At 39.8% G+C, this 18,103-nt stretch overlaps 1 protein-coding gene across 1 annotated transcript; it reads left to right on the top strand.

Annotated features, from left to right (window-relative positions):
* The first annotated feature begins 377 nt into the window (after positions 1-377).
* Positions 378-18,096, top strand: LOC130250854 (uncharacterized). The gene is made up of 4 exons (XM_056486967.1): positions 378-425; positions 2,869-4,051; positions 4,654-4,767; positions 17,848-18,096. The coding sequence occupies exons 2-4, from the start codon at positions 2,996-2,998 to the stop codon at positions 18,094-18,096; spliced, it is 1,419 nt and encodes a 472-aa protein (XP_056342942.1). The 5' UTR covers positions 378-425; positions 2,869-2,995.
* Positions 18,097-18,103: the final 7 nt, after the last annotated feature.

Genomic DNA, 18,103 nt, shown 5'->3' on the forward strand with positions numbered 1-18,103 from the left:
GGCCGTGGGGCACAGCCAGGGCTGCCAGGCAGTGATGGGGCAGTGAGGGCGGCCGGGGGCAGTGAGCAGCAGTGTGGCCGTGGGGCACAGCCAGGGCTGGGGGCAGTGATGGGGCAGTGAGGGCGGCCGGTGCCAGTGAGCAGCAGTGTGGCCGTGGGGCACAGCTGGGGCTGGGGGCAGTGACGGGGCAGTGAGGGCGGCCGGTGCCAGTGAGCAGCAGTGCGGCCATGGGGCACAGCCAGGGCTGGGAGGCAGTGACGGGGCAGTGAGGGCGGCCGGTGCCAGTGAGAAGCTGTTGAACGTGTGCTGTCACAGCCTTTGGCAGGTGCTGGAAGGCTGCCTGCAGTTTTGGCGGTTGCCGGAGCAGTTGCTGCTGCAGTTGAAGGCTGTGCTTCCAGCCTGGCGCCTGTGCTCTGGCTGTAGTGGTAACTAAACCTCATCCCTTGATCCATTCTCCTGGCTGTACTGCTGAGACCTGGCCTTCACCCCAAGGCCGGAGCCTGAGGGGTGCTCTGGCCATACATGGCCCCGGGGGCACCACTGTGGGGTGAAGCTGATGGGAACAGTGGGTGTTACACAGCAGGGCCTGCTGCCAGTGGCACACCCATGGAGAGGGCCCTGCGCCTCTCAGAGCCTGGGGCATCCAGGAAATTGCCACCATGTCCATGGTCTCTACTCAGATTATTGTTGGGCCTTCGCTTTTGGCCACCATCAGAGGCAGGGACTGGGCTAGAAAGACCCCTTGCATGTGAATGACACATTTTTATCAAAAATAAGGGAACTTGAAATACTGATTTTACTAATTTTTGTGAGTTCTCTTAAGATTCTTTGCTATCTTCATCTCTGGTGAAGATAGGGCAATGGTGAGCCACAGTCATAAAAATGAGATTGTGTGACCACTTCAGATGGAGAAGATCTGTATGCATGAAATCTAAGTAATAGGGAAATCTGTGCTGGCTCAGCTCCTAAGTGTGAAATTCTGCTTGGCAGTCTACAAGTTTTAAGGTGGAAAAAGAAAGAAGGATTTCTTTCAGGTTTTTTGTTTTTTTGTTTTTTTGGGTTTTTTTGGTGTGTGTAAATAAGGGTATTTTAAGGCATGTAAATATAAAAAAATTTTTTTTCCATTTTATTTGGAACCTCGAAACCCATGACACAAGGGTTAATATCTTAAACTCGAGGACTGACAAAGTAACACAACCAAGGTCACTACTGTACATTAAGATGTGCACTGTGAAGTACAGTACATTAATCATCAAAGTTGGAGGCTATACTAGACAAGCCCCATCAATCAGTCAGAGTCGAGCCATGACCTCTGAGAATCAGAGACTTTCTCTTCTGCAGTGATATTTGCCTCTTTTTTAGCTGGCTTCACAATTAACCAGGATTTCTCTATCTCAAAAATATAAACCTTTTTTCTTTTCTTTTTTTTTTCCCTTTAATTTTAGTTTAATTGCTGTGTCTCTAGGTTTCCAAGAATTTCATTTTTTTAAGATGCTAAGAGACTTTCTAGGTCAGAAGACTGACCCTAGCTTTATCACATTGCAGTGCTGGGTGTAGTAAAAACCCCTAACACCAGAAGTGTTAGGCAGAACAAAAAAAACCCCACTCATCAGATAAAGCAAAGTAAAAAAATTGATTTAGAGTCTGCTTCTACAGAAGGCCTCACTCCTTCTATATGTACAATTAATTATTCAAATAACTTGCTGACAAGTAATAGAATTATTTCTAACTATTCTTGATTAGAGTCGTGGAACTGGGTAATTACATCTCGATGTATGCATCATAAATGCAGGAGATATGGCCTACATGAGGACGGAATGCCATTTTATTTTTCAGTTTATTCATTTTTGCTAGATAAAAGACTCAGAAAATTTAATTTTCATGATTCTAAACAGAGGCTTGCTGACCTTGCTTTTATTAAATTTCTTTTCGTAAGTTAAGAACCTTTTCAGTTATGGAGGTGAAACTCCCTGCTTTTTCAATATTTAGGAAGGCTAAAAAACACCTTAGAGTTGTACGATTGACATGCAAATAATGTGAATGTGTGTGTTTCCTTTCTACAAAATCAAGTCTGTAGTGCTAAGATGAGTAGGTTTTTCCTAGGAGAATATAACCACTGGAGGAGCAGCAGTTAATTCTAAGTTAATTCGTTAATATCTCTCAGGATACAAATTTAAATTTCATGTTTCCTTCTCCTGTACATTCAACTCCGTTCTCAGGATTGTTTAGCATTTTACAATTTCAATGGTGCTTAGAAGATTTTAATATGTATCAGATAAACATCTGAACTTGTTTTTTTGGATTTTTTTGCATATTTGTTAAAAGCCATGACAAAGCTACTGAGTCTGATTTTGCTACAGCAGAGAGTAGCATAGGCTGGAGTTGACTGCTGAAATCAAAGCATTCTGCAAGCAAACTGATTGTAAAGGTCTTTGGTTAAGAACATTTTTATTAAAAATATGCATTGATTTCAGTGGTGTTATGTCTAAGAAGATTGTGCTACATCTAAACAAAATATATCCTGTCTGCCAGCAGCATGCAGTATTGAGTAAATTCCTACAAAAGCAAGCAAAAACTCACTGCCAACTTAAGACTGGAAGTATCTCACAGCAAATTACTATTGCAGAAAAATTCTACTGGCTAGATGAGCTGTAGTTAATACTTAAATGACAAATATGTTTCTGTTTATTGATTTTCTTTGGGGTAACAAAGAAAAACCTCCCAGTGCATTTACAAACATGTAATCACATTTTAATTTCTGTCCATTTGTATTGTAAGCATGTCAGGCTGCAAAAGTGAAGCCCTTCAGGAGAGAGGTGAAAATAGATGAGACCTGCTGAAACTGCTTTTGCTTTCTCTTTCCTGCAGAAGCCTTTGCAACGTGTCCAATCGCCCCTTCACAAAAGCTCATTGAGTCAAACCACAACTCTTGTTAGGAGCTACATCTGCTCAGGTGGAAGAGGATCAGCAAATAAGCAGATAGGAAGATTTCAACATGCTAGAAAATAGTGTCATGACCTCTCCTGGCAGAGGAAAGTTCTCAACCGATTTTAAGGCTCTGAGTAATGAAAACTTAGCTGCAAAGCACTCTCTGCAAAGAGGTTTCTCACTAAGTTGTGCTAATCAAGAAGAAAAAGTAATTGCTTCTGAAATCTCTGGTGCTCTTAAAGTTACTGAAGAACCTCAGGCACAGATTTTAAAACCTGATCTAGAGATACCACATCAAGCCAAAGTCACATCAATACCACTATCTTTTTTCCCATCTAAACTACAGCAACTATTGTTAGCTGTAGAGAGAAAGGTCTCTGAAGCAAGGGAAGCTATAGAAACACAATCTGTAATTTACATATGGCCAGTAATAAAGATGCAAGAGAGTTCCAGATCCTTCTGGCACAATTTTTCAAAGTCTTTTATGCCAAGCAGCCCAGACTTAACAAGACACTGTTCTAGTCCTGATGTAATTGAAGATGAGAAAAGTTCCCAAATAACTTCAATGAAAAAGCTTGCACAAGAGGAGCCAGATGGAAAGACAGCAAGATTCTATCCTCTTATTGTAAAGTCATCTAACAGTTCTGTTTCAGAAATTTTGAAGTCACTCACCAATATAAAAAATAAGGATTATAAGAATATATTAACACTTTCATCTACTAGTCCTATTGAAGAGCAGCGGGAAATTCCTCTCTTTAAGGAAAATGCTCTAATGATTTATAATGGTCATGTCTACCTTCTATATGTAATGAGGCATGAAGATCTGGCAGCAGAAATGAAAATATCTGCCCACCATATGTTGTTTATGAAGACCATCGTTTGGCTCATCACGTGTCGTTCTGTCCGTAAACTAAATTTCCAAGTTTCACATCCACTGCTGTTGAGAGAGGATGCTGTGAAACAGAACATAAAATGTCTTACAACCTGTGCTACTCCCACATTCCTAAAGAAAACATCAAATGAAACACGTTTCTCTTCACACATGATGACTACAATCTCTCAGCCTGAGAACTGCTCCCCTCTTGCTGGGAAAAGGCAGCAGGTGGTAAACCATGATGATCAGGTGAGTGTCTCTTTATGAACACCAAATTATTCTCCTCTTAGACGTAGCTGAATGCAAAGTGCACTATTAGAATATTGATAATAGGCTGTGAGTGACCTGGTTTTTTTTTCAGTTTTTGTGGGGAAGCTAAACAGAAATGCAGCAGATACAATCACTGTAGAGGAAATCAAATTATGGCTTGCAGGCCTATAAGACTTTACTGTTTAAAATAAATATAATTACATAATTCTGAAAAAAAAAGTCTTGAGATACACCAAGATTTTTTCTAGTATTTGAACAGGACAAAAGCATTGCAGTCCATTGCTATTTAGACAACAGCAGGGAAAAATTTAATATAATAGCGAGATATTTCCCAAGGGAGAAGTTTGGGTTTCTGAAAAGAGGTGATGAGTGCCATCATGAAAATTTTTTAAAGTAACGATGGAAGAACAGGGAAGGGCTGGTATACAAGATCCCTCTTGAATTAAATTCTTCTTGCAAAGCCACATCCCCAAGGTATGTGAGACTGTAGAAAAAAGCTGTGGAAATAAACTGGGGTGGGAAGAAAATGACTACTCAACACTCACTTCCTTATAGTCAAGTTCTACTCATTCCCATTTCAGTTCCTCTGCCAGACTGCATTCCCATCCAAAGAAGACTTGCAAAAAAGAAATGATGAAGAAGCACTTCGGGATAAAGACAAGGAAATAAGAAAGAAATTTGGTCTTGTTAAAGGTGTAAGAGTTGTTCTCAACAGGCTAAGTGCCTCTGAGCTTAGGAAATGGACTGCTAAACCTTCTGCACATAAAAAGAAAGGTAACAATTAGGACAGAGAACTGAGGGAAATGGTACACATACTTACCTTCTGTACACAAATATGGAGTATACCTTGAAGTATTTATTACACAACATTAGTATAATTTTCAAAATTTTTGAACATTTAACCCCATAAGACATTTATTGTTGGAGAACCTCACCACAGCTACTTCTAAAATGTCAGGATCTGGTGCTTTCCCCCTGTCCCCCAGCACTTTCTCCAAAAACTGCATATAAAATGCCAGCCACTGCTGAAGGATTTTCTGACACTGCCTTCTCTTTGGCACGCATACAACTGCAGCTGAAAGTAGAAAAGGTGCCTGCTGACCTTATACTTGTAGCAATGGTTTGCAGTCTGTGTGTGCCAACATGTCTCATAGGCAGAAACGGGAAACTCTTCATACCCATGCTGGGCTCTTTCCGGTTTGAGCATTGCTATTCATTTCAAGTGAAGGTGCTGGAAGCACAAGCCACATGTTTATAGTCACTGATCTGCTTTTGAGAAAGTCTTGCCCCACGGCTTTGCTTAGAGTGTTATTTGGCAGTTTTGCCTGTTATCATCAGAGCCTCTGGGAATAGGTGTTTGCTTTCTCTAATCCCTGACATTTTTAAACTTTCAGTTCAGATTCACCTCTTGTGTCCATTTTGTATTTTTCTACAATGAAGCTCTTAAGATTTTTTCAGCAGATTTTTTCCAGAATTCTGTATCATTTCAATATACCTTTGTTCAAGTTGTTATTCTGCAGACAAATTAGTGATCAATAATAAATCAGCATTTCTCCTCAATCTGTTTACTATCTTATATTCAGCACTAAGTTTCCATTTCTGTCAACTGGATTTTAAGTCATCATCACCCAGCCTTCTCAGGATCTTTGAGAATGGTCTGGTTTTCTTGTCTCTGAATGGAAGCATGATTAGTGTAACCTCAGCATTCATGAAAATGTACTATAGCTTCATGTGAAATATTTTGAGGTCAGGTAGAGGAAAACTCGTCATAGAATAGATTAAAAAACACAGGTACAACTCCTGGGTTTGGGATTTTTTTTTTCTTTTGTGCTAGTACTCTAATGAAAGTAAGAAAATTAGTATTGACTGTAATTTCTCCTGAAATTTCCTTCCCACTAAATACACCAAGGCAGACCCTTAGGATACTCAATTTTTTATGGTGTTTCTACATCTGTACATGTTATAATTTCTCAACATGTGTTCCAGAAATCCAGAAATAAGGTCAAATACCCAGCAAAATATTTATTGTTTGGCTGTTTTATATAAATGCTTCCACCTGCTGGATTGCTATTGAGCAGTTTCAGTTTTATTAGTAGTTCTCATTAACCTCAACTGTTATTGTGACTGCTTTTCAATATTTCCTGCTGCTTTGTCTTTTCGTTTGCAGAATACATTAATTTTGTTGCATCCTGTCATTTCACACAGACTGTGTTCTTTGCATGTAGAATCAGTCAAGTAATAAAAAGATGTTGCATCTTCTTGAAGTTGTTGTTCTCATTTCTATCTTGCTCTGGTTTCTTTCATGAAAATTGAGCTCATGTAGAGGTTGTGACAGTGGGATTAACCTACGTTTATTGAGTCTTGGTGGAGGACCTTTCAAATCCAAGTGCCCTTGGCTAAAGGGAACACTTGTACAAAATGTTTTGTTTTATATGCAAGACATGATTTACAAGAATAGTCTCAATAATAATAGCTATTATCAAAGGAACTGGAATATCCAGAAAAAAAAGCATCATATTCCAACATGGAATGAAATGAAAGAATAATTGGTAAGGCTATCATTAAATACATAATACATCTACTATTCAATACAAACAATAGTTAATATTCAAAGAACAAAGAGGTTGATGAAGCAAGAGAAGAATGGTAAGTAGATTTCATCCAGAGGGAAGAGTCCTTTATTTTCAATCACATGATGATGAAAGTTGTTGAACTTAGCAACCAGCTTCTGAGACCTAACCTTTGCTTCTGGCCTACATATTTTATGGATTTGTAACTATAGATTTGTTGACTTAGAAACATATCTAGATTTTGGCAGAGTAATTTCCTTCTAACTACAGTGCCAGATTATTTGTTTCTGGAACTATATGTAACACAATCTGTTAAAACCTAGTCTGATTTATCTGTTTATTTAGAGAGAAACAGGGTTAGGAAACACATTAGGACTTTAAATGTAGGTGATTCTCTTCTGTGCTTCTCATTAGGTCAATCATTATAATCCACTATCTTTATACATTTCCTTTATGTACAGAAACTCCACAAGTCAAGAAGCACAAATGTCCTGAGTTTAGATGAGAGGATAAAGTCATCCAAGTTAGAATGAAGGACAGTCAGGAAAGGGGGTTTCCTGCTAACAGGAAACTTATTTTTTTCAGAAATTGGTTTCAGTCTAAATTAGATGAAATTTTTTATTCTTCCCAGTTCTCCAGTCAGCAGGAAGCTGCTCAGACACTGGAACAGCTCAGCTAAACTCCCCCTATTATAACAGTAAAGCCAGGTGTCAGCATCACTGAAGGCTGGGGCTTCCCAGACTCCCTGACCCTTTGGCCAGTCTCTCAGGGGATGGCTGTGGGGCTACTGCAGGACTCTGGACATTCAGCAGTTCACCAAGTGCAAGAAATTTTAGACTCTAAAACATAGATTCTATCAAATAAAATTTGTTCCATGAGGAAACTTTAAATCTACTCTTTTCATCTGGAAGCTCTGTGTAAGGCACCAGTTTTCATAACGCAGAGGAGAAAGGCAGAGGGTAAATAACCTTTCATGCAGTGGTGATAGCACCAAGAAACAATGGGAATCGAAGTTTCAATTTATGGAAACTCCGTCAATATTCTTGAGTGTCAGGAATATTTTTCTGGCCTCTCTTCATGTGTGATGTTTGGAGAGTGGCTGAGCTTCAGCTGGCTGCACTCCAAAACCACTGTCCCATATGAGACAGTGCCCAAAGACATCTTGCTGTTTCTTTTGCCCCTTACAAACACAAAAAACTTCTCCACTGCTCAGGGTGGAAACCATGGCAAGATGCTCCTTTTGTACAGGGTGTGTTTTGCACCCAGCACAAGAGGGGTCTTTAGCACTCAGCTGACACTAACAAGAAGAAAATACAAATAATAACTCCTCCCACCAATTAAAACCATTATCAACTTATATCATTCTGTAACAGGTGGTTATTCAGCTATATTATTTTTGAGATATAAGGGATTTTTTTGTTTAATTAGTGGTCCAGCTCTGGGGTAAGATTATTACTCATTGATATGAGAATGAGGTCTAGCAGATTGCTGGCTATGAAGCTAGGCAATATTTAAGGTATTTGTAGTCTTGACAGAGGTATTCAGAAATATTACAATATGATACTTCTTGTACTTTTAGATTTTCCAGTACACTCCCAAAAAGGGACAACTACTCTGCTGGGCAATTTTCCTAAATAAACCATTCCTGAACCTTGGGCTGCAGCACATACATCCTGGATTGTTTGAACTTGCATCTGATATGCTGTGTTGTGCAAAAAATGTTTTGTGTCTCTCAAAGACCTTAATATAGGCAGACCTTTTACAGTCCTACTTTCTACTGCCATCTGGTAGAAAAAAATATTAGTCACTGCATGCTTGAAGCCCAAATCATTCTGGAATGCACTCATATTTTGTTCATATCTTTCTGGAAGTTCAGTAACCACAGGGAATAAACTCCCAGCCTCTAAATGGTTTTATGCCTATCAGACAAACACAAATGTCCCCTGTAGGTTTGCACAGAGCCAGAGACTGACTCAAGTTTTTTTAGTTTTCATTACAATCTGTCACAGTGTGGTTAAAGTGGGAAAACATCTTATATGGAAAACTCCATCTTCCCCCTCTGCAGACTTGCTTTTCATGTGCCTGAGTCAGTGCTGATTGTGGAAACCGAAACCTCCCATTTTATTTTTTTTAAATAACCCTGAAAGGCCAATCAAACAGTATGCAAAAATCTTATATCTTAGACACTCAAATTTAGAAAACAGGGACAACAACTTGTATCTAAATCAACAGCCTTATATGGAAGCTGCAAAAGGGCAGAGCAAGCTGCATAAAGGCAGGCCACTTCTTGTTGCTTAATTTGACCATCCAAATTAAAAAATATTTGGTTTCAATTGTTATTTCTGAGAATAAAATCGGTGTTTTGTTTTCACACTGCAGGAACATTTAAAAAGATGAGTAGTATGTCAGACTAGGTGAACAGGGGATGATTGTCCTTTTCTTAAGTACAGGATGAAGGATCATTGGATTAAACTAACAACCAGAAGGTTCAGAATAAAAAAATGGAGATGGTTCCTCAAGCCACATGTAGCCAAGTTTTAGGAATCACTACTAGCAGGCTTTTGCAAATAGTTAAGTTTATACCAGTGTGAATTAAAAAGGCTATTGGACAGAGTCATAGAAAGATGTGTGAGGATATTAACTGCTATCTCTGGGTGAGGAAATTATTGCACTTCAAATGGCAGGGGGTGGACAAGTATAATTTCATGTTCTCATGTGCTCCCTTAGACATTTTAGTAATGTTAGGACAAAAAAGCTTAGGTCAGATCAAAGATCCATTTTGCCCCATAGTGTGTTCTCAGCTTTGGTTGGTAGTGAAGGCATGGTTCAGAGGCAGCAGTGGCTACAGGTGGCCACTGATACTTCCACAAACTGGAAGGCCACTGGACTGAGATGTCAGTGATGCTGCTGTCAGGTCACTGCTGCCACCAGCAAAGCACCTGAAGCAGAGAAAGAAGTGAGACACCAACCTGGCATCTGCACTGAAGTGACTGTGGGTCAGCCAGGAGACTCACTGGTGTGTGCAATTTACACAGTTCTCAGAAACACAAAAAATAACACATGCTAAACCTTTACTTGGATGAATATTGCTCTTGCATCATTAGTAGGTGTCTGAATAGATTTCAGTTTCCTTGAATTTATTCATTATTCAAAGCAATCAGACAAAAATTACCTAGTCTGTAATGTAAAAGTACATGCACGAGTCATAACATGCAACTGTAGCTTTTAATGGAGAAATTAACTTCTCAAAATCATTCTTCTGGAGAGAATATTCATAGGATATCCCCAGTTCTGAGCATAGTAAATAATAATATCCACTTCTTTCTCTTTGGATTTCAAGATATTAAGCATATTCTAAATGAGGACCAAGTAGTACTGTGCTAATCACTGCACTAAGTACAAATGAGAAATTTGACACCTCTTTTTTGTAGATATTGTTGAAAGTCCCATCAGAAGTGAAAGAGGCTCCAAAGGCACCCAGAATGGCTGTGACACAGCTAGGAAGTTAATTCAGAGTCTCAGAGTTCAGTCCTCATATAAGGCAAACCCTTCTTGTGGTAATTCTCCGCTGGTAGACAAAAGAATCATTTTATAATGATCACTGCCTGGTGCCAGAATGCTGTGGCCATCTCGCAGAGGGCTGAAACTGGCCCAGGGTAGTTTCCTGCACTTGCAGTTATGGGAAACTAAAAAAAAAAAAAAAAAAAAATACAAAAGTGACAAGATGGCCAGGCCAGTGGAGTTCAATGGTAAGAATATCTTCACCAATTACCACACTGCACTGCATTGGAGGTTGTGCTGGTCTGAGAGAGGGAAGGCATTTCATTTCGGTGTCCTCACGAGCAGGACTTAATGTGCATGGGGCATGGATCCTGCTCCTGTTCAGGTAAAAACAAACCTTAAAAAATGTTCTGCTTGGACAAAATCTCTCCTAAAAAGAGATTTAAGTCTTCATGGAATAAGAGGAGTCAGTCTGGGCAGTTGGCTGCCTAGCTTTTCTTCTGTGAGTGTAGCTCAAGTAATTCTTGATTAGCAGCTCTCTCATTCCACTTCCTCTTCCTTGTCACATTACCATACTAGACACTAACTCACCGCTCTGGAGATGCATGTTAGAGAGGAAAAATATCTACTCATCTTTAGGCAGTTTGCCACCTCCTGTCACCAAGCCTGTTTCAGAGACAACTGCAGAAAGCTGGATCAGAAAGTAGATTTAAAACCACATTACACATAGGAAACAAATGCTGTCCAGGAAACGTTTTTACAGGTCTAAATTATAAATCACTCCTTGGAAGAATTTTTATTTTGGAGAAGTGTTTGGTGAGATGCTGCATTTGACCACAGACAGCTGGGCTGTTTAATCATTTAGTATTATTTACTTCCATAGCAACTTACTTAATCCACTGTGTGTATCTGACTTCATATCTTCAGTGGAAAAGAAGAAATAGCATACATACAAACATACACACACACACACACACACATATATATATAAAATCTGTGTGTATAAGTATGTTCTTAGAATTACATATAAAAATACACATTTATATATATAAGTATGCACACAAAAAATCTGCAATGTCTGATGTGATTAGAGCTTCTCATCTTACAATAAAGAAAATACAAGAACAGAATTTACTCAGGTCACAGGGGATACTGAAATTTCAAGGGCAAGAAGAGTTCCTATGTTAATAAAATATTTATTTTCAGATTTTGCACTTAACAGTTGCATGGAGTCAATGCTACATAAGAGATGGGGACAAGAGTGAATCTGAGTAATTTGGTTTGATTTTCCACAGTAAAAAGTGATGGAAATGCATGCCTCAGCTGTTGTGAAGCTGACTTGGTTTCCCAATATGCTCTTTTTGATACATGAAAATACACTTCAGTATTTATATTTCAGCATAATATTCAACAAAATTCAGTGTAGCAAGACACTGATCACATAGATATAAGAAAGCCAGTATATGAAGAACTAATGGAAAAAGGAAAAGCTGTTTGAAGGAGAGAATACTATAAACTCGGAAAAGGACCTGATGAAATATTTAAGAATGTATTGAAACAGATAACAAGGGAAACTCTTGCTTTTTCTATTTAAAAGTTTAATGTGTCCTTCTGCAGTCTGATCACAGCCTTCTTTGAGTTGTTTGGTTTGAAAAAACAACCCCCAGCCTGCAAGCAGAGATATTTTCAGACATGAACACCTCTGCTGAGCACAAGAGACTTTGGCAGCAGCATAAAACGTCCATCCTGCTGGTGCAAACAGCCAAGTGTGCATGTGAGGAGAGGATTTACACTTGTCAGAAGGGTCCATGCACCTAACACTTGTCCACAACTGTTTGTGGGCAACTCCTGTGGCTCCCTCTGAAACTCTTTCTAAGTGTGGTTCAACCTTGTCTTTGAGAGATCCTCTTTTAAACTAGAGGAAAATTTACACTTGGTTCTTGTCCTCTATTTAAAATAATGCTACTTGGGTACAATAGAAACTAAAGTGACATATCCCATGCATTTGCTCTAAAGGTCTTTGTCACAGACAAACTGATATGAGATATTGACAATATGAAGGATCCATATCAGAGACCTAGCATTGAATGACCCAGATACCAATACACTGAGTCATTTGATCCTTATGCATAGGCTCCCTGAGATTACCAACAAGAGCCATTCAGTATTCCACAATTGCCAGCTACCACATATATTTTTTTATCTTTTTATAGGATGAAACTTTCATCATATCTCAGATCTGCCTTACCTTTTACTTAAAACATGGAAAAAATCCACTTCAGCAGTATTTCCCATGCAGGATTCTTACTGTTCTGAGAGTCTCCCTTACAAACCCTGAGGTCAGGGCAAAGGCTATTCTCTGGTGCAGGCAGACACTCTATGGCCAGAGTGCAAATCTATTACTGACCTTGGCTCTTGTCAGCTGCAGTGTGAAACTGGCATTGCATTGCAACTCAAGATGCTGTTGGAAAGAGGATAGGGACCTGAAAGCATACAGGTAGTGAAAGTCACCTGCTTTCCAAATGCAAGAGTTTCCCTCTCCCTCTCTCTACTGGCCATACACAGCACCTAAGGAAACAGGGCTCTGGACCTCATCATCCCCAGTTAGATTCCTGAAGTAGAGAGTTCTGAGTATCAGCTAATGTACATGTTTGGGCTATGATTTGCAGTAATCCCATATCAGTCCACAGCACTTGTCAGCATTTTTATACCCAATAAATTGTTCGCATTTCTCCAGAGCCTCGTTCATAGCACACAAGTAAGAGCTGAGCCCTGCAATGCATTTGTTATGCAGCCAAGTACGTGATATGGCTCAGGGGCTTGGCCAGCCTCCCAGGACTTAAGATCACAGAACTCAGTAGAGCCACCAAGAATAGTTCTGAGGGTCCCTCTTAGAAAATAGCTGAGCAACATCCCTCTCTTTTACATACATTAGTCTTGGTATTTTTCCTAACATCTTAGAAAATTCCCTAAAAAACAAATTCTGAAACCAAGTAACAGTCTTGACACTGTAGAGAAGGAATCTAATCTTTCCTTTATACTTAGACGTTTTTTTCTACAGTGTTTGGATTTGGACCTGTCCAAGCCTTAGACAGGACTTCAAGTCCTCAGACTCACAGTTTCTGAGTAACTAAATGGCAGTACCTTAAGAGTCCAGATTTTCATTAAGGATAGAACAATTTCCCAGTAAGGATCAGGCCTCTTAAACATCCATCTGAGAAAAGAGATGTCTAAGGAGTCCCAGTCACTCTTGGAAACTCTGGCACTGCTCTCCTGATGAGGCTTTCAACCCTGACAGCTTGACTCTCTTGACCTTTCTGTCAGAAGGGTCAAACAATAAAGCTCCCAACTTCACAGGGACATGTTGAAGCTATTTTTAAAATCCTCTGCTGTCTGTCAGTTACAACACCAGTTTTGATAGTTAAAATAGAAACCAGTTTCCAGTATCTACAAACCAAAACCCAACGGATACTTTTGGCATTGTCTGACACATTCTTGAGAGCCTCAACAGGGAGACCAGGAAAAATCTGGACATAAAGCCAAAGACATCTTATCTGAAAAGAACTGAACTACGCTGGATGAAAAACTTTAAAGCCCTATGTGGAAGGAAAACCACTTCAAATAATATTATGATCATATTTGGACAAAGAGTAACTTTTATATCCATATTTGCAGGGCAAGTGATGCTGTTACTTCTCACCAAGACCTGTACTCATAGTAGGAGGATTACTAAAACTAGCAAACCAGAGTGCAAATGTTCTACCAAATAAAACAGCAGACACAACAAGATAAGTAAGAAATTTTGTCCCATGATTCCAGTCCACAAGAAGAACACTGCTTTAGTTTCTCAAAGAGATGATCAAGGAAATTGCCTAGAAACAACAACATCAATTCTGTAGAAATAAAACATAATACATTGCATCTTAGTAATGGTAATGAGAGCAGATGATAGGAAAGAAAGATCCAATAATGTTTTTCCCTTTTCAACATTTGTCTAGACCTTGAGTTCAGCCCCTGTAGGACAAAAAGACAGTGAACCACTGGCACAGCAGGAAACAGAAAGTCAAAAATGCACTTGCAGGGACCTTGACCAACAGGTTGCCAGCGTACACTAACTTTTCTCAAAAAGAGTCACTGATTTATTTCTGGCTTTATGTCTAGTCAGAATCACCAGTCTGAGCAACCATTGCTGAAAAATACTGAGAATTTAGGTCTCAAATTCTTGTAAAATTTAAAATGCAGAAGCATTTAATTTTAAATTTAATTTAAAATTTAAATGCAGGAGCACTTACCATGTGAAAGACCTTAAAGACTTCTGAGGATACTCCATTATAGCTCAGATCTTTCAATATGGTTGAAAATTTATCTAATTAATATTGAGAGCAATTTTAAAAGTCTTGAAATGAAAGATAGAGAACTTGAGAATCCAAATACTGCATAAAGAAACTATTCTGTCAAAATGAGCTGAACACTGGGCAAACAGGTAAAAGTAAGAAAGAGAAAAGACATTTATTTGGTCTAACTGAAGTTTCTTTTGCAGAAGAGACATTTTAAAATCAAAATCTCAAGCTGGTACAAAACAGTCATGTAATCTCTGGTTTAAGAGTAACATAACTAATTTCTAATCCTTGTGGCTACACCAAAAAAATCATCAGACTTATGATCTAAGTTCAATATAAGTGTTAAAAAATCAAGAGACAAAGACACAAATGTACATATAAACCCTGGCCAATCAACTGAAAAATGCCACTGCTAACCTTTGAACTTATCTCAGCATTTAGAGGTAAGTTTATAATTTGAGTTTTATTAGTGGGACACCAAAATCAGAAATAGAGTACTAAGCATCCCCTTAAACATAATAATTCTCCAGCTAGCGTTTTGGTATAAGGACATATGAATTCAGAAATTCACACAATTTCTTCAGGTTTATCCACAAGAGTGGGCTTGCTTCTGTGTCACAGGAGGAGGTACAGACACATTCAGAGTTGCATAAGGGAAGAAGGAAGCAAAGGGTTCCCTATCTGTAACTACCTGTGTTCAGGAAGTGTGCAAATATTTAGGATGGCTCTTTTAAACCCCATTAAATTGGCTGGCTGAGTCTGACTACTTGAGGGCTCTTCAAAACCTCCTGACTATTTTCACTTACAGGCAGCCCTCATGAAAACATGTATTTGAGATAACTATGTGTAATACTGTGAACTTCACAGGCTTTTGCAGTCCGACAAATAAGCCCTCATTTTGCCACGCCACATATTTTCCCTAGAACATCATGCTGCAGTTTCAGTTAGGTTTCATGCTAGTCAGTTAGGTTGCTTAAATAAATAAATCTCAGCCCTTCTAGCACTGTATAATTCATATTTAAATTGTTCATCTACAGATTACTTGACCCTCACTTCCACAGTAGCTCACAGATCCAGCTGAAAGCACTGCAAGTCTCACACCACTTGAAAAAAAGGAGATGCCTGCTTTTGGCAATGTTGTTGAGTCCCTGGGAGACACTGGAGAGTTTGAGAGCACTTGCAGAGAATATCACTTCAATATGGAGACAATGGATACATGAGAATTCAGCTACACACCTGCAGACCTTGGGCTTTGAAAGAGGCTGCGAATGTGGCAATGAAACTGGACTAGATAAGATGTGGAGCTCTGAGTTTGTACCTTAATGTTTGGGGACTTACAGGATTCCTATAAGTGTTGGCTTTGGACATTCAAGCAGGTAGAAATGGAATAATAATTCCCTTTGGTCCTTCCATTTCTGTATCAATAGGATCCTTTGAGTGCTTCATTCTCTACCTAAAATTGCTCTATCAGTTAACTAATTATGTGCATGTAAGAAAAACTTCCAAGGGAAAGAAGTAAGAAGGAGCAGATTCCACATCTAGGTCTGAAACTGGGTATTTCACTGCAGAAGCAAGTGTAGGTGCTATGCAGACACATTAGACATCCCATTCTCTCTACCTCCAAAAAATATGATACATTTACATTATTAGTTAGCATATGCTAACTAAAGCTAGTTTTTTGCTCATTCCTTAGCTCTCACAGGCATTAGAGCCATAACTGATCACCAGGCTTGCTGGGAATTAATCTTCTTTTGCTCACTTTCTTATTAGGTATTCACTTTTTTCTCTGGATGCTGCCATAGGAGCTTATGAACATGAAAAGAAACCTCTCCCCTCTCACCTCTCCCTGAAAGCTGGGCTGGTGGAGCCACACTTTTGTATTTCATCTGCAGTGAGAGGTGACACAAGAAGAGAGCACTGATGTAGCAGGTTCCCTCCTCTTTACACAAAGTAGATCACGGATCTTTCTACTGAATCTTTTGGGCAGAAACCAGGAGGGTGTGGAAGAATGATACATTTCCTGAACAGTTTTGGACAGCCCCACGCTTGACCACAGTTCCAAAGAAACATTCTCTGGTGTCCACACATCCTCCTGTCTCCTACAGGCTTTGTTCGTGTGCTGTCCATGCTGTTTCTTTACTTTCCAAATTATTCCCCTTTTCCTTCATCGTCTTAAATACAACTTACCATACTGAGTTATGGCACTATGCCAATTCTGTGGCACACATCCTCCTTCACTCAGGCTTCCTCACCTCTGCTCAAAAGACCTTCAGCTAGACCCAGCTACTTAAGCCAGCCCATGGGCTTACCTGTCCCGATGCAAAAATCAGATCATAGGGATGAGCTGTACCCAAACCATTCCAGCATAGGCTCAAGGCCTTTCTCAAGGTTCAGAGCTCTTGCTTTTGAGTCCCTCAAATCCAAGTGTCTACTCTGCACAATAATATTTCTGCCGCCACGTGGGGGAGCTTGTGCTGTGGCTAATGCTCATTACTTCCAGATCAAGAGAAAAGGACAGCTCAGTAGCATTAAGGACTGCAGCCACTGGAAACTCTGTTCTGGAGAGGATGGTTGAAAAACCTGACACATGCATATATAGTATACACACTTTATTAAAGATGCTTCTTTTCAAAATGAGCTTGGCTAACAGTCATTGACTTTGCCTTGACAAAGCAGGCAAAGCAACTTATAAACCATAACTCATAAAAATTTGCAACTTCGAGTTGCCCTTAGCATGGTAAAATAATAGAATTTAAATTGGAAATGACCTGCAAGATCCTTGAGTCCCTCCATTAATTAGCACAGTAAAATCCACTAAACTATGTCCTTAAGTGCAACGTCAACTAGATCTTGATCAGAATGATAGGTCAAATAAAATGAAAATTCCTATATTTTAAAGGGATAAGTAAAGCAAACAAATAATGAGGATCGGTTCCAGACCCTCGCTGAGATGATTGGTAAACACAAACACCAGACTGGAGTCAACTTTATTCCTTATTGAGCCGTGTTAGTTTGCAAAGCCATTTTGACAGCTGAAGTAAAAGCAGGCGAACCAGCAATCCAAAAGGCAAGGAACCTGTCTGATCATATTCACCACATAGATGGACTTAGAGTCTGTTTGAAACCTCTTAAAATCACAGCTGTGCATCAGAGACAAAGCCAGAGTTAAAACTCAGCTCTCAAGTCATTCAGGAATTAAACAATCTGGTAGCCTGAGGAGATGAAAAATGACAGGGGGCAGGGCGGTTGGATTTTTGTGTGGGGGTGCGTTGTTTTGGTTTTTGGAGTTTTTTGTGTACGTGGGGTATGTTGTCTCGTTTTCTTTTTAAACCAAAGCAATAGTCTGAAAGCGGTTTCTCGGTAGGAAGAAGGCTGGCCATGTGGAAAGGAAAGACATCTGGGGGCAGTCCAGCCTCGAGCTGCACCCCTGAACCGCTGGGCAGGGCAGCCAAAGACCTCTCAGCAGCATCGCACGGCGCTGCAGGCAGATCACCTCTCGGGGCGGGTACCTCCCATCGCGGCAGAGCGCGGCAGGGGCGGGCTGGGCAGCCGCGCGTCTCCCGCTGGCCGCGGCGGGGCGGTCCCGGTCCGAGCGGGGCGGTCTCGGTCCTAGCGGGGCA

This window comes from Oenanthe melanoleuca, chromosome 3 (genome assembly GCF_029582105.1).
Source record: "Oenanthe melanoleuca isolate GR-GAL-2019-014 chromosome 3, OMel1.0, whole genome shotgun sequence".
Lineage (NCBI taxonomy): Eukaryota > Metazoa > Chordata > Aves > Passeriformes > Muscicapidae > Oenanthe > Oenanthe melanoleuca.

Bases quoted from the DNA above. Each gene is read 5' to 3' on its own strand.
- LOC130250854 (XM_056486967.1), top strand. From the start codon at position 2,996: ATGCTAGAAAATAGTGTCATGACCTCTCCTGGCAGAGGAAAGTTCTCA. The intron at 4,052-4,653 runs GTGAGTGTCTCT...TTCCCATTTCAG, and splicing joins TGGTAAACCATGATGATCAG to TTCCTCTGCCAGACTGCATT. The intron at 4,768-17,847 runs GTAAGAGTTGTT...GTTTCTCGGTAG, and splicing joins AATTTGGTCTTGTTAAAGGT to GAAGAAGGCTGGCCATGTGG.